The sequence below is a fragment of the Pezoporus wallicus genome, unplaced genomic scaffold (genome assembly GCF_028554395.1).
Source record: "Pezoporus wallicus isolate ANWC-B61680 ecotype Strahan unplaced genomic scaffold, APGP_CSIRO_Pwel_v1 contig_6382, whole genome shotgun sequence".
Taxonomy (NCBI): Eukaryota; Metazoa; Chordata; class Aves; order Psittaciformes; family Psittacidae; genus Pezoporus; species Pezoporus wallicus.
This window is the reverse complement of record NW_026638015.1, coordinates 798363-814476: the sequence shown is the minus strand read 5'-3', so window position 1 is coordinate 814476 and position 16114 is coordinate 798363. Positions and strand designations below refer to the sequence as shown.

The following is a 16114-nucleotide window of genomic DNA, read 5'->3' as shown; positions in this document are numbered from 1 at the left end:
AAAGCCTATTTCTTCACTATAGGTATTAATGAGCTTGAAATAAACAAAAGCAGTTGGCTTTATATCAGATTTTTCCTTTTCAAAATTTCATTTATAAAATTTAAAGGTACATTTTTAGGTTTCTGAAACAAAACACAACAGCTTGAATTGGTACAGAGCATCTATTGCTCAGCCAACAGGATCCTTAGTCTGAAATTCCTTAAGTTGCTAAAGATATGCTAAATGGTTTGAAAAATCCTTTCCCAGCCCAAAACAACCATGGACCTTTATAACGCTTCTACTCTAATATCCTGGGCAGTCCAATTCCCATGCTGAAGCATTAAAATTTATTTTAATAAATAAAATCCTGAAGGAATTTATTTGTAGGCTGTTTGTGGGATTTTGTAAAAACTGCAATAAAATAGGGAACAGACCTACATTCTCTACATGCTATTTCAGAGTTAAAGAAAACACCAAGCATTTGAATTATTAGTTTCATGAGTTTGTTCTGACTGAGAAGTTCCTTGAGAAACTGTTAACACTGGTGTATAACATATAGCCCTCATAATGCATAAACGTCTGATGGCAAAGTTCTTCTATTTTCTACCTCCTGTTTTAAAATTCTTCTTTTGTGTTCTTCAGCCAAAGATATTCTGGTACAAAAACAAAATGGATCTCTCTGGGGATGCCAAATACCGCATGTTCAGTAAACAGGGTGTGCTGACCCTGGAGATCCGGAAACCCACTCCCTTTGATGGTGGCTGTTATACCTGTAAAGCTGTTAATGAGTGCGGTGAAGCTGAAATAGAGTGCAGACTGGATGTCAGAGGTAATCAGATGAATCTTATGGATAACACTAATACTGCAATGAAGAAAGAATAATGGATAACTAAAATAATAATAATAATAATAATAATAATAATGGTAATAAAGAAATCACAGTTTCCCTTTCTCTAACCCTGACTTCTTTGGTGGTATGTAAAAAGCTTGGTAAGTACCAGCAAGACTGTGGTTTTCATTCTAAAATGTCAGGTTAGAATTAGGTTACTTGCTAGGTAATACAGGTCTGAAGGTGGATAATTATTACTCTTCTAACAGTATTTCTCAGGAAGATTCTTGGCACTGGAATAGAGGTCTACCTACAAATGCTGCATTGTGGATAATTTTGTTACCATTTATGTCTTATTCTGTAACAAAAAGTTTTAAATTAAGTCATTAGCCATTAGTAAAACATAGTTGATGCTACATCACAAACATTTTTCAAACACTGATGATTTTGTTTGTCAAAAGGGCAGGAAAAATGTCACACATTTATAAACAGAATGAGAAATACTAAATATTTTTGTTAAAGTTGCTACTATTGTATCTATTTGTCAATACAAACCTATATAATCCCACTTTAAATGCTCATCAAAACCAGAAAAAGCCGTGTGACCTGCTTAACAGCCATTGATGGAGATGTGCCTTCAGCACAGCAAGCCTGAAGGCATTACTACACAGTACAGAGTTCAGCAGTTTACTCTGTGCGAGCCAGGCAGATGTACACAGTACGTCCTGCAGTGCTGGGCACTGATACCCTCATTGGGGTCATTACAGCAAGAAATTTAGTTGCACTATTACAATAACAATCTCAGACTAAGCATTCTGAAACGTCCAGATAATCTGTGCAGCAGCAGTAATGCACACTACAACCAGTCCAGTGGCTAGCTCGGCTATTTCTTTTCAGTGCTAGACTGTACATTGTAGACAACTCAAAGTTTAATGAAGCTTCGTTTAGGAACATTAAATCTCCTTGGAAGTATCAGATAAAAACAACTACTATTTTCATATTTCAACTTCAGCACCAAGTCTCAATTTAAAATTAGCATCTTTTAACATCTGATATCTTTGTTTTTCTTTTTTCCATTCTCCAGCACCTCAGTAAAACTCTGAATGTCAATTCATCTGCAAGTCAAGGTATGAAACAAAATAATTTGGCTCAATAAATGAGCAACAGCTGCTTGGTTAGATATAAGATTAAACAGTCCTTAGATATTTTAGAGACTTCATGGAATTTCTATAACACTGCCAGGGGGTGTGTGTTTGTTTTGATTCCTGGTTTCTCAATAATCATACTAAGATCACATTCCTGTGAGGTCATTTATGTGGCTTATTTTCCAGTCAGGATTTCCTGGGTCTCAACATTTAATACACTGTGCCAGTGCAAAAATCCTTAAGAATAACAAAACACTTCGTTGACTTTTTTCCTTAACTCACTACAATCACTCCTTCTATGAGACTGCTATTACTGTAGAGCTAACTAGCAGCAATAATCCGTGTGCATTACTTTAAGCAAGCAAGCAGACTTAAAATGACAATGCATTTAGAATGTACATTTTAGACTTGAAAAGAAAAAAGAATGAAACAGCTGTAATCAGCAAGAAGGTAATGTATTTGACAATAAATCCTTGTCCCCATTCTCTGTCTCAGCATTGGAGTGGAACTTGAAGAGAACTGAAGAAATTAATGAAGGATAATGTCAGTTACATTTAGGAGTCCTCCTCATCTTAAAAGTCATTTAATAGATGTGTACTAGTCAGTGTCTTGTAGTGTCCTGCTTAATCAGCATATTTTCAGACAGTATTTCCTCTTTCTATACATCTGTTTTAGTTACACTGCCCCATCTCCTTGTGAAGAAATTCAGGGAAATCAGGATGAAACTTCCCCCCACTATTACAGACATACAGAAAAACACACAAGTATTACAATTACATGCAAACCCAGTCCATTCCTAATGTCTTAAATGAACGTAAGTTCCCTGCTTCTACAGTTCACTCAATTTTCAGAATAATGAAACAGTAACAAACTATTTGTAATATTTAATCACCTTTCATTATGCTGAATAATCTTCATTTCTACTGCTTTGTCAGTGCCTGAAATATTCACTTCTGTGCCCCTCAGCAGATCTTTGCAGAGCCACATCTGAAACACACCACCTGAGAATTTCTGGCTAAAGCCACTGCTCTGCTTTAGGTAGAAACTAGCTTCTTTGATAATTACTCATTACTGGTTTTCTAGCTTTTTAAAAGACACCAGCATAGAATTCCAGTTATTAGATGTTTCTGCAATCATAGACATTATACTAACCTACAGAGGGAATTTTGTACATCAGATGAAGCAGTGAAAGATGTAGCGAAGATTATTTGCACATAAAAGATTTTAAAACACAAAAGTTTGTGATGAATGCAGTGAACACTGTCATCAAATACTACTGAAGGCTTTGAATGGTACGTATGTACGTATGTATTTTGGCAGATAACTGCGTCTAATCAAGTCACACAACAGCATTTCTGGCTTCTCACCTACTAGTTGGAATAGTGTTTGGGGTGGGTTTTTTGCACCTGCACTAGTATTTAGTAATTTCTGGCTGGAAAGTACTTTTCCATGATCACACTACGAGAGAAGGTGGGAAGATGAAATTAATCCAGGAAGCATTGCTTTTGGAAGACTCAGCACAAAGGAACTGAAGTAATACTATTCCCCTGCCTCCAGCATGCCAGTTGAGATGGGGAAGCGTGTCTGACACAGCGTGTTGCTTGTATTAAACAAGCAAACACATCTTCATAATAAAAACACTGATGATGATCAGATGTGTATTTTGATTACTTTATTATGGTATCAGAACAAAGAAGGGTACTCAGCTAAAACCAAAGAAACTTATCCAAGGTTAATATTTGTTAATTGCAGACTGCCCCACCGAAGTCCTTTCAGTAGTTTCCCTAAGACAAAAAACTGTTATCACTCAAGATATCAATGTGAAGAGTATATGTAACTTAAACAAACATAACCTCTTCAGGCCTATTATTGCTATCCAGTTAGATGTGAAATTGAATTTAACTTTTGATGCGAAATTGACTTTCACTTTTGATGCTACCACAATGTCAATTTAAAACCTATCAATTCACCCTGCCTGCTGCCACTTCAGTGTCTGTGCAGTTCTGTCAGACAAATACTGTTAACTATATACTAGGAATAGAAATACTTAGGTGCTCTGAATTAACACATGTAAGACTTAGCTGAAGCACAGGGATGTTGCAAAGCATTACTAAAGATGCTCATACATCATGGAAACAGTGAAGCTGACCCAGTGCTTCACCTGAGCCAAGATACCACTTACAAGAAACATCAACCCCAAGATATTAAGACAACAAATAACACTTCTGGTACTTCTACTAGCTCAGTCCTTTCAATGTGGCATTGCCAGCTAGACAAATAAACCCTCAGCTGACACTGTAGCCCAAGACAGCACATATTTGCACCAGAGCATCAATTCTTCCATGTTCCATCTTGTATTTCAGCACTGTTGTGTAAATATCATAAGGAAACAATGTTTCCTTGCTCCCAACAATGGGAAGCTTCACTGACTACTCTTTATGAAAGCTATAAAATGGACTTAAACTGTAATATGCAAGCAAAGCTTACCAGAACTCCTCATTGCCTTTAGTTACTTGACATTGCCTCAGTGCTCAAATCCCGACTGTTATTCTGTGAGCAGAAAATGACAGCAAAATGAGCGCATGGCTGACCAGTGCTTCACAAAATAACAAAATAAAGAAAAAAACAGTGTATGAAACCCAGACGAAAAATAAATAAAAAGCCAAAGCATAATATACATTAAGAAAACCATGTTTTTAATTGCGATTCTAAAATTGAGGTACCCTCTCGAAGACGTAAGATAGGCTCCTTCAAGCCTGTATCAACTATTCTCTTACTTCCCAATCTAATTGCAAAACACTGCATAAAACTTACTTAAAAGGCACAAAATTGAGCTTCCTTCAGTATAGTCACAGCCTGAGCTTCAGAACAGTGATGGGGGTGTGATCGCCTTAAATACCAACACCTGGCTTTGTGGGTAGTGGCTGTAGCAGGTGTGTGAGGAGATTTAGGATGTGTCTCGCCATGGGACCCGATTAGGATACCTCAGCACCACCAGCCGGCTGGCACAGCTCCCTCACCCCCTGTATCAGCATCCCCACCTCCGGGGCTGTTCTGGTTCCGCTCCTGCCAGGGCACAGGGCGTTACTCGAAGATGTACGGGGGAGGGAGGCCGGAGCCCGGTACCGGGATCAGACCCGGACCCGGACTCGGACCGGGACCGGGACCCTGAGGTAAAGGAGCGCGATGGCGCCCCCACCCCAGGCGCGACGTTTCCCGCCCAAGCGGGACTTGGCTGCGGCCGCCATTGGTGCGCTCTGGCGTCCCCTCAGCCCCCGGCTGAGCTCGGTGCCGGGGCGGAAGGAGAGCGCTTCAGACTGCGGCGGGAGCACGGCGAGGAGGTAACGCGTGCCGGGGCTTACCCTGTGCCTCCCTCTTTAACTCGGGGGGCCAAAGGTGGGTGTGAAGTCACCGATGGTTCCCCATGGAGATAACCAGTTCTTCCCATTGCAAAATGAGACGTGGATCTGTTGAGGCTAAGTAACACATATGGCCATGCTGAAGTCACAACAGTTGCAGCGTCTGGTGGAACTTCTGTCACAAATATGTGACTATTAGGTTAAAACTAACTGGCATATCCATGGAAATGGATGCATACCAAACACGGTTATCGCTTCTTTCCTGAACGTTAGATTTCTGACGGTTAATAGAGGTGACCCTAGTATTTCATCCAAAGCCACTGTAAATCCAGGTATACACTCTAGTACTAGAGCTACTCTTGCAGAAGGGATGCCAACTACTAAATACATTTTTATGAAGCCATGGAGGGGTTTTGGTTGGAAGGGACCTTAAAGCTCATCCAGTTCCAACCCCCTGCCACGGGCAGGGACACCTTCCACTAGAGCAGGTTGCTCCAAGCCCCATCCAACCTGGCCTTGAACACTGCCAGGGATGGGGCAGCCACAGCTTCTCTGGGCACCCTGTGCCAGCGCCTCAGCACCCTCACAGGGAAGATTTTTTTCCTCATGTCTTGTCTAAATCTGTATTATTGTACAAAGGTTTTCAATGCAGGATTAGGCAGATATTTAAGACAGCTTCAGCCCACCTCACCTGCAGGTTTCATTCATTCTAAGAAAGGATCATAGTATTGGCTATTCCAAGGAAGACCTCCAGTTGAGTAAGATGAATAAACATACAAGAAAACGCTAGTAGGTAGCATTTTCTCCTTCATGTAGTGATTCAAATGAGAGCTGCAAGGGAAAAGATGGTGCTGGAAATCAGAAAAGTCTTTTGTTCCTTTTATCATAGAATTGCTTTGAAATAAAACCTTGAATGTGTTTAGAAGAGGGGCTTGTCACTAACACATTGTCTTAGAGCAGGTTTAGAACTACAAGTCATTCCTGTCTCCTTACGAATGAATTTTGTCTGAACAGTCTGATGAGATCAAAAATAGCCCCACTGATACCTTTCAAGTGCTTCCCAACCACAGAACTCTATTTTAGGGAAACAAAAGCTGTCATTGAGATATCCTTTACTTGCCTTTGGGCAGGGACCCCACAGCAGTCTGCATAAGCAACACATCTTAAAACAGGTTGAACTGGTGAAAGTTTAAAAGCAACAGATAAGAACAGCTTCATTTCTTAGGTCCTGATATGGAAAAAGATCATCTACATCTGCTTTCTGTGCCAGACAGAAATGCTGACAATAAGCAGCCCTGAAACTACAGTCATAGCTATGAACACATTTCTGTCATGATTCTGTATTAGGATAGCCTTACAAAAGACACATAATCCAAAACAGTGACTAATCCGATAAATATAAAATATCAGCAGATGTGAAAATGTATGGAAGTTGATATAAGGTGGAAAAAAAAAATGGTGTGTCCCTTTTTTCTTCCTCACCACAGATAATCATCCGAAGTTGATTTTACATTCATTATGGTTTATTCAACAAACATAAAGACTATCATACCTAGTTTTCATTGTTTTGCTTGGAAGTGTAAGTTGTGGAACCCAAATATAGGAACCCAGATCGCAGATGAATGTAATTTAACCTTCAGTAACTTTGCATTTTCATGCTATCTGTCATAAAGCTAATGATTGCCCCAGTAATCCAGACCTATTCCAGGGAAGTGTGATCATGAGAAGACTAAATACTTATATAACTCTCAAATGTAGTTTTGTTGTTTACTGCTGGTTTTCATATACCAAACACAGTAAAAATAATATGGCGAAAAAGCCAGCCACAAAGCTTTTCTTCTGCTTTCTATGTCACTGCATGTATATGCTGCCTTAAAAAACCCAAGTATAGTAGATTTTGATCATAGGAAAGTCCTCCTAATTTCTGTCTGGAAACAGGATTTGTTCTTCCTCACTGGTATAAGGGGGGGTTGGGATATATAATAGTAACATGCATTTACAAAGCATGATCTTTCCTCTTTCTCATTTTTGTTTCCTACAGCACTGAAAAAAAAAATAACAATTTAGAAAAGTCTTTAGGTTACAAGTCTATTTTTGGACAAATTTGTTTATTTCTAGTATCAGATTAAATGGTTAGGCCATTTCTAACCAGGAGATCAAGGAAGAGCTGCTGTTGGGAGCTGTCACATAACAGCAGAACTAAGACAGTTACCTCTATAGCACTCTTCAGCACTTCACCAAAAATAATGATATTGAAATGCAAAGGGAGTATGAGTGGAATGAGGCTGAGGGATGGAAGAAGATAACCAAGAGCTTAGCAAGAACAGGACAGGGGAAGATGACTATGACTGGAAGCCGGTTGAACAGACTAAGGAGGAGCATAGATCTGAGTTGTCTGGGCAAAGAGGCTGGGAGACGATGATGGTCAAATTGGTGAGAAGAACATGCGAAAATAAATGAAAAAACACAAAGGGAAACAGTTGGAAACATCTGATGACAAATTGAGGTGCAGAACTGAGCCTGGATGCCTGAAGAGAGTATAGGCCAAGAAATACTGAGGAAACAGCAACGAATCCAAGCAGGGAGACAGGTAAAAAGGGAAGAAGAGTGCACTTTTATACCCAGAGCACTGTGGATAGACTGGCACTCACAAGAGTTACTAAGAGAAACTGAAAAGGTAAAAAAGAGTGGAAGGATGAAAATACAGAACTAGAGTTTTCTCATACTTGAAGGAAGCAACTGTTTATAGAGTTCTACTGGTGTTTTTCCTGCCACCGTTTGTTCCTTTTTATGTACAGCTATTCTGGGAGGAGGGGATTTCTATTTCTATGTAGGTTCCTAAACCACGTTTATCACTATAGTAACTGTTGCAAATAAAAGCAGGACTGTTTGCCCCTGGCTGTTGTACGTATGATTCTTTGTTGGACTGATCCTTTAAAACAAAGTTAATGCTGGACATTTCAAAATGTTGTCCACCCAGCAACAGAAAATGAACTTATATCTTACAGTTATACTAAGCACATGTAAACAGAAAATCAACTTATGATTTTACTAAGATTGGTGTAAACATTGAGCTGATCTTTATCATATCTGGGTACAGAATATGCCTGACAGAGATCCTCTTACATCTGGTTTGTACTCAACTGCACTCAAACCTCATTTGTCAGCAACATCAAACTTCAGATACAGAAAAGACGGGTCACACGCCTACTGCTATTTAGAGCATCATCACATTTCTGCTATTTATTGTGAAATACCCTCTCTGGGAATGGCTGTAGGAACTCAAATCTGTTGCTCAAACTGAATATCCTACAAGAGCATTAAAGGGTAGAATGAAGCCGTTGCTGCTAGCAGAAGCAAAATGATAACCCTCAGGTGTCTGGAAATGTCTTGTCCTTGTGAGAAGCAGATGCCTCTGGCAGAATTGTAACTTCTGGAAGAGCAAGAGGCTCTTTGGCATTGCCTTTTGTTTGGCAAGGTCCTTTGCACAAAGCTGCTGCTTCTAGGTCCTAATCCCCACTTGTTTAGGAGCTGGAAGCCGTCTTTTGCCAAAATCTGGCTTGTCTAAGACTTGGAGTTCCTAAATCCCACTGAAGCTGAGCAGAAACCATTTTTCTTACAGAAGGAGGATCTCACTTCAGAGGCAAAATTTTCTGCCTTTGACCCATTTGTCAGTCAGGGGAACTGGGATGTAAGTATTTCTCTTTGTGAGAAGCTTAGTATCTATTTTCTGTCTAGTTCTGAATTCAGTGGTTACGGGAACCTATGCCTGACACAGGGGCAAGCTTTGCTTCCTTATTAAGAACCAAAAGCCCTCCTCTGGCATAAATATCTGCAGTATCTTTGCAACACCAAGGTTCCTAAGAAGGCTTAGAATCAGACCCATGTTTTTTTCATCCAGTTTGATCACTAAGAAAGAATTTTAGTTGGAATCAAAATTCTTCATGATTTACATTTACTAGAAATTTAGCTTTTGAATACCCAGATGAACTTCTCTGCTGTCATGAAAGTGTCAAAGTAGAAGGGTAGGGATTATCTGCAGTCAGAAAGCAGGGTGTAAGAAAATTTTACAATGATTTCCTTAAAGTAATGAACTTTTTCCTCCAACAAAGTTTTTTCCATATATCTTTAATAAATATCACTTAATAAGTACCATTGTTACGGCACTGATATTAAAACCTGTAATCTTTCAAATGTGCACCCACTCATATTAGAAACTGACTGCATTCACAAACAAATCAAAGGCATCTTTCTAGAACATCACGATGAAGACCTGTGATCCAAAAAACCAGATAAATTAGTAACCATCTTTAAAACTGCCATAAGGAGTAGTCACAAACCCCAGCGTCTGCAGAGATCACTTAACAATGTTTTCGAAAACCAACCTGCACAAACAAGTTGTAGCAGAAAAATAAACTTGTTGATGAGCAAACACTGTAAGTTTTAAGGCAAGTTCATAAATCTTTGTCACATTAGTGACAAATAGCACAGGTGTTAAAGTAAAAAGGTTGTCATCTTGAAATACTTAAAACCTGAGGCACAGGCTCCTCCTAGTGGTAAAAACAAATTACTCCTTTTGTTCTAAGCCGCCTAGCACTAGTTGTTATTACCTATTAGTCTTCCGTTTCGTTCTGGAAGCTTTAGAACCCTCAAAGTTCTTACTACTGCTAAGGAATTCCTACCTAAAGATCAAAATATGTGGGACATCACAAAACACTTGCAAATCACTGTTCCTTTTTTTCCTCCAGGTTTTATGTACCTCTCATGATGACTGTATTTCAAAAGACTTACACTTTTATACCACTTTTAAATCTGATCTTCATTTGGTATGCCCAGAATATCACTGTGCCTTTAGTAGTGGAAACACTACACAGCTTGCCTTTGTCTCAGGTGAATACATACATTCCCACCGTCAGCAGGACACCCGCCAAGTCACCATCAGCATGAAAGGTTTTGTACGCTTCAATTTTGAAGCCAAGACAGTTGCTCTCACCTAAAGACCAGAAGCTCAGTGTTAGTGCACTTGAGGTTGTTGCTGATTCTTCTTTGCTACTTAACAAGTGCTGCAACTATTCAGCCCCGTGTTCTTGAAAAGAATTGCATCAAAAGGGGCAGAGGGCCCTTTTTGCTATCAAGTGCTTTGAAAGTCTTATCCTGGACTGAAGTTTCTCAGCAGTATAGTGTACAGAAGTTTATGCAATTTATGACTTTAAGTCACAGAAAAATAAACTTGAAAAAATACAGCTTCTACAGGGGGAGAAAGGGAACTGTGTATAGTAAGCAATGCTGTGCATTTAATGATTTTAAACTCTAATCTCCCCCTTATAAGTTAATGGTTTGAGTAAATTAATGGTTTGAATCTCCCCCTTATAAGTTAATGGTTTGAATATTAATAGGCCTGCTACAGTAATCACAACTTAAAAACTACAAATGTCTACCTAAGTGGGACCCAGTATTGCAGTAAATGGAACATCTATTGTAAGCCAAAGTGATTTAAGCTCTAACTGTACTTGTAATACAGTAGTATCAACAATACTGCAATTGCTAAAAATTCAGATATTCCTGTAAGAAGACTTGCAGTCTCGGAAGAAAAAAGAAAGAAAATAACAAAACAGGCTAATTTCAGGGTTTGGCAATTTCAGTTTTGCCTTCATATTAGGAAAGGATGAAAAATTCTTTACATGTTGCTTCTATATGCATGTGTGCATAAAAAGTCAGTATTTCATCAGTGTCTGTTGTCCCTAGTCATGTTTTTCAGACACCTTTTTAAAAAGACAAATCACATTCATGTTATGATACAAGAAAAAACAACCCAACAAAACAACTTTCAACTGCTTACGTGGAAAAAAGTATAGATTTTCTACTTACAGTTTTCTCTTTTTCATTATTTCACATGTGTATGATGTATTTTGTATATAATTACATTAATTTCAGAATAAGTTGCATCAATAGAAGAGGACAGAAGGAAGAAAACCAGGTGCTGGTTGAATGACATTTTATTTTCACATTCAGAGAGCTGTACAGTTTCTATAAATAGATATGGTACTATAATATTTACATCATTTCCTCACCCATTACTAGTATATTCCATTCAAAACAGTAGATACCCTGACTAAGGGTTATTTCTGGGTGCATTTACTCATAATTTTATGTCAAAACATACAATACATCCGTTTGCATCAGAGCATTTTTTCCAGGTATTTTACATGTAACAATTTCTCTCTAGACAGTCTCTGCTTTGAGCATCCTGAGACCTTTCCAGACAAGTGCAGTTAGTTCAAGAACAAAAACAGGATGCAAAAAACATTCACATTCAGCCTACTTAAAATAAGGAATGTGACGGATAGTTTTAACTGCAGGAGTTTCATTATACAGTAACACAGGATTTGCAAGAAATACAGGCAGAGATTGGAAAAAAAGGCAATAGCTTAAAAAATCTGGACATAGAATAATCCTTTGGGTTTTGAACATGTTCACCAAATAGCCATAGGAATATCTCGTGATACAAACCCAGAGAGACATGGATCTGCCCGGTGCTTTTGTCAGTAATGTTTCCAAGTTTTACACTTCCTTACGCATTTTCTAACCCCTGCGATTAACTGCTTTTGGTAGTGCTTATATGCATTTGCCAGCTCTGCTGCTGGGATAAATCTACAAATATTACCTAAACTCGCATTTGAAAATCCACAGAATCCATGAGGTGGCAGGGGTTTTCACAATATACTGCCTGCAAAGTTTCTCTCTCCACTTCTTTTCCCACTGGAATACCAGTCATATCCACAAATGGACCAATTTAATAGCCAAACTTCAACTGTCACGTGGTGTTTTAAGACTATTGTAACTGTTCATCTCTCCCAAAAGGATCTGAAAGAACTATGTGACAAGAACACCATGTTGGTGGTTAAAAATGAACAACACAGAAGGAAAACAATAAAAACACAACATTTAAACAACATGCAGGATCAGACTGCTTCCACTGTGCACACACCAGAGAAGCTGAAAGCAGAAGCCTGCAGTTGTAGAGTGATTAACCTGTAACAAGTGCCACTAGAAACAAAAAACATCCAAACTGAAGCCATTAGTCATCTTAAGAAAAAGGGAATTCCAACGGAATGGCCAGAATAGGTCACTCACAGCTGGATACTGATGCTCAAAACTGTCTGATTAACAGCTGATAGAAAAACTCCATAAAGAACGAATTCAGAAGGAGACTGAGCAGTGAAGTCTTAGGTTTTTCTATGGGGAAAGACTTGCAGGATCATACATAAATAATCAAGTTCTCATAGAAGACAATAAGGTGAGCTCCAGAAACTGCAGTAAAAAGGGGAATACTGCATTATCAACGTGCCAAAGGGTAGGTATTTTCCAATATCAGGATCAACTGGAAACCGGTCGAGGTGGTTTGCTTTTGTTTTCTGCCTCTTTTCCACGAACTGCAGCCACATAAGAGAAGAGACACAGCACGGAGTAGCAGATCTCATGAGCCTAGAACAATTTAGAAAAGGAGATAATGATATTCAGATGATCTAGTGTTTTACAAAATCCACTGTACATTTTGTATTTAGCTGCATGCCTGGCTACAGGCAAAAAAATCAGGGAAAAGTGTCCCATACTACCTTCTGATTGAGATGGATAGAGAAAAAAAGCCTTGTAACAACTATAAAACCTCCTTTGGGATAAAAACATTAGTTGCTTGATAGTATGATTCTAATAATTTTTAAGAACAGTATGCTAAGCTTGAAAGTTGGCTAGCTGGCTTTAGAAATAACCATCCTACATATCTGCCTTTGGTCTGTTGTATGAAGTTACATACTCATTTTTTTTTCTGGGAGGGGTTGAATTAAAAGAGTCTACAACTAAACATCCAGTACTTTACCTTAACTCATGAGATGGTGGGATTCTTCCTTATTCACAACTAGCTTTTTATTCTCAAAAGTACAAGGACTGATAATCCTTGCCATTGTTAACCAATGCCAGTAAATCCATATGTAACACAAGCTTTTTCTCTCTTTTTTACTTTTTAATGGTAAAAAAGCAACAAAACCACAACCCAACATTGCATGTTTCATATGAAGAACAGCAAAGCAACTTTGTCACTGCCTTAACGCAGAGGGTTGCACATAGCATCATCATGATTTACCATTATTGCTTTTAAACAATTAAGTGTGCTATCGTTTAACAGGAAATCCCCTGTTAGCACATGTCTGGCAGCACAATTCCGTGAAGGTAAGACTTGGACTTCGTTTATATCTCAGTTCTAATACTGGCTGTTCTGGTGATCTTAAAAATTCTTGCCTTGTAAACTGACATTTATTACTTTGTAAAGGTAACAAGAATAACCACTTGTTTTGTTGTATTATAGTACAAGCCAAAACACTTGTGTAAAATATCATTAATTTGCACTAAGCTGTTTTTTCTTATTAAAAGATACAACTATCTGCTTCTTAAATTACATATATTCTAAGCATTTTGTTCCTAAAACATTGCTAATTTCTTCAATTTTTTACTCTTGAAGGACTATGAGTTCCATGCAACCATCAAATGCATGTGATGCACTTCAGACATTAAGTAACTGAAGAAATTTCAGTTCTGATGATAACCACTTGTTTCTATTTCTTCCTCATAAATGCATATAAGCCTGATCATTGAACTATTCTGCGTAGAAGTGCTGACTACCAGTGTCAACTGCTGGTGTCCAAAAAATGCTATAAAAACTGAGCACTAAACCACAGCAATGGGTTTTCCAACATGGGAGGAAATCAATACTTCTACAGGTCTCTTGCATTTCAATGCTGTCTTTCAGGAGTAAATGGGAAGTTTTCATAAACTCAGTCAGCAATTGTTTTATGCCTGAGAACCAATCTCCCTTCTGTAGATTAAGGATTGTGTTTTACATTGTCTTAACAACTCTTACTGTGCTAAATTCATGCTAAGACCTTGCATCTTTATCTATCCTAACAAAAGCAACTGTGCTTTTTTGCACTACCTGTGAGTACTTCTAGTTTCATAGAAACAACAATCACCAATTTTTGTTGTCTTCCCTTTAGGAAAACAATCATAAAAGAGCAGCTAGTGTTTCACTGCAGTATTAGCACTGCAAATCCTGCAATCTCAGTGTCATTCTTTCAACACATGAAAACGTAAAGATACATCCTCTAAAGAACTACCAGAAAGCATCAGAGTTGACTCACCATTGGCGTCTTGTACTTGTGGCTCACCACTTCTTTAGTTTCAGGAACTAAAACCGGACGGGCAAGAGACAAAACAAAAAGTTCAAAAAACGAGAGGAAAAGGGGAAAGCAATAGCACAATGTTCCCATAGGAAAGGGAAGGGATGCACACAGACAGCAGGTGCAGGTACAGGGCACCTCACTATCCCTTACTTCTAGATACGCTTCCTTCTCTTCATTTATATTAAATATGTCCTTGAAGATACTGGTAATGTCATGATAAATTACTCAGGTTGGCAAAAATATTCCACTGTCTCTGTTTGGAAAGACATAGCAGGTATTTGATGGTTCTTAGAGACTCCAGCTTTTCTCATACTACTTATTCCTGCTAGAGAGCAAAATGAATGACAAAGTATGCTTAATGACAAAATATGCCTAATGTCTACTGTGATAAAACAATAACCAACAATTCCAGAAGAATCTGTCAGTATGTGATTCCCAAAGATTTTATCCTTCAGATATCTGAATTCTTCTCTGCTAAATACCAGATCTCAACAGAGGACACTCATTACAGAGGACACTCTGCAGTTAGTTACTGAAATCCAGAACAAAGAAAAAGAGATGAAAGAGAAATTTTCTGAACTGGAAGACTCTTTCCTAGTTCTATTTCAAGTTTCTCAAGACATTCTTTCTCCTGTCTCAGATGTGTGTGATGGTTGTTACTTGATATACTCACTGAAAACGGTCATTGCTTTTGAACAAGCTGGCTTAAAATAGAATACTCATTTCAGTCACACATATTCTTAAAATACCTGCTGATTTCTGTAAGACTTCATAGATATAGATGATCAGGGCACTGATGAATAAAAACCAGACTTATTACCCAGAAGATTTAATCTTGTTCCCATGAACTGCCCCAGACTAACAGGAAGGAAAGAGGCAAAATAGAGCTGAATAAACTTTGCCTTTCATTCTCACTGTGGAACGCATAAAAAAGCAAACTGTAACCATCCCATTGGTGTGCAATGCATCTGAACTCTGCTTTTGACCCACACTTGGTCTACAAAGGTTGTTGTGAACAGATACCATGGGAAATCACCAGAAGAGAACAAAGACCACACTAAGAACATACAAATGGCAAATTTACAATGTTAAGATCAGTGGAACAGCAAGACCAACTGTGGGTACTTCCTTTTCCAGTATGGCTGAAATTTGCCATGAAATTTCTATGTCACATCAAAAAGATTAAGAAGAAGCAATACAGAAATTATGCAAAACCAAATCATACCAGGCTTGTAGAGGAAGGGTAAATGTTTTATTACACATAGTACTAGTGAGTGACAAGAAAAGAAACAGAGGCAGATGAGTTCAGTATGAGTAACTAGGAAAAGTCCACACCAAAACCTATTCATGCACATGTCACCTTTTCTATGATATGACACAGCTAAATGCTGGAGAGGGGATGGATCACACTCTATGGGGCCAAACACAGGCAGTGCAGACTGGGTTGCACAAAGTCATCTAAACACAAATTAGTGTTTAGATGACTTTGAATTAGAATTAGTGCCTACTAATTCTCCTATGTCTTGGTATGTCATTCTTGAAAGAAAAGCTAGTGAGAAGTACAGAATA

The 16114-nt window shown here is 38.4% G+C and overlaps 2 protein-coding genes across 24 annotated transcripts in view; one reads left to right on the top strand and one right to left on the bottom strand.

Annotated features, from left to right (window-relative positions):
• MYBPC3 (myosin binding protein C3) overlaps positions 1 to 2550 on the top strand; it is a 59680-nt gene extending 57130 nt beyond the window's left edge. Inside the window, exons 33-35 of the mRNA XM_057408886.1 lie at positions 622 to 808; positions 1893 to 1935; positions 2449 to 2550. Of these exons, the coding sequence (XP_057264869.1) occupies positions 622 to 808; positions 1893 to 1903 (198 nt within the window). The 3' untranslated portion in view covers positions 1904 to 1935; positions 2449 to 2550. The remainder of the gene's footprint in view (positions 1 to 621; positions 809 to 1892; positions 1936 to 2448) is intronic.
• An 8740-nt stretch (positions 2551 to 11290) lies between these two features.
• The window catches only part of MADD (MAP kinase activating death domain), a 55383-nt gene continuing 50559 nt past the window's right edge, over positions 11291 to 16114 (bottom strand). For all 23 annotated transcript variants that reach the window (XM_057408820.1, XM_057408822.1, XM_057408842.1 and 20 more), the window contains 2 exons: positions 14504 to 14550; positions 11291 to 12797 (listed from right to left, as the gene is read on the bottom strand). In XM_057408820.1, the coding sequence (XP_057264803.1) occupies positions 12690 to 12797; positions 14504 to 14550 (155 nt within the window). In that variant the 3' untranslated portion in view covers positions 11291 to 12689. The remainder of the gene's footprint in view (positions 12798 to 14503; positions 14551 to 16114) is intronic.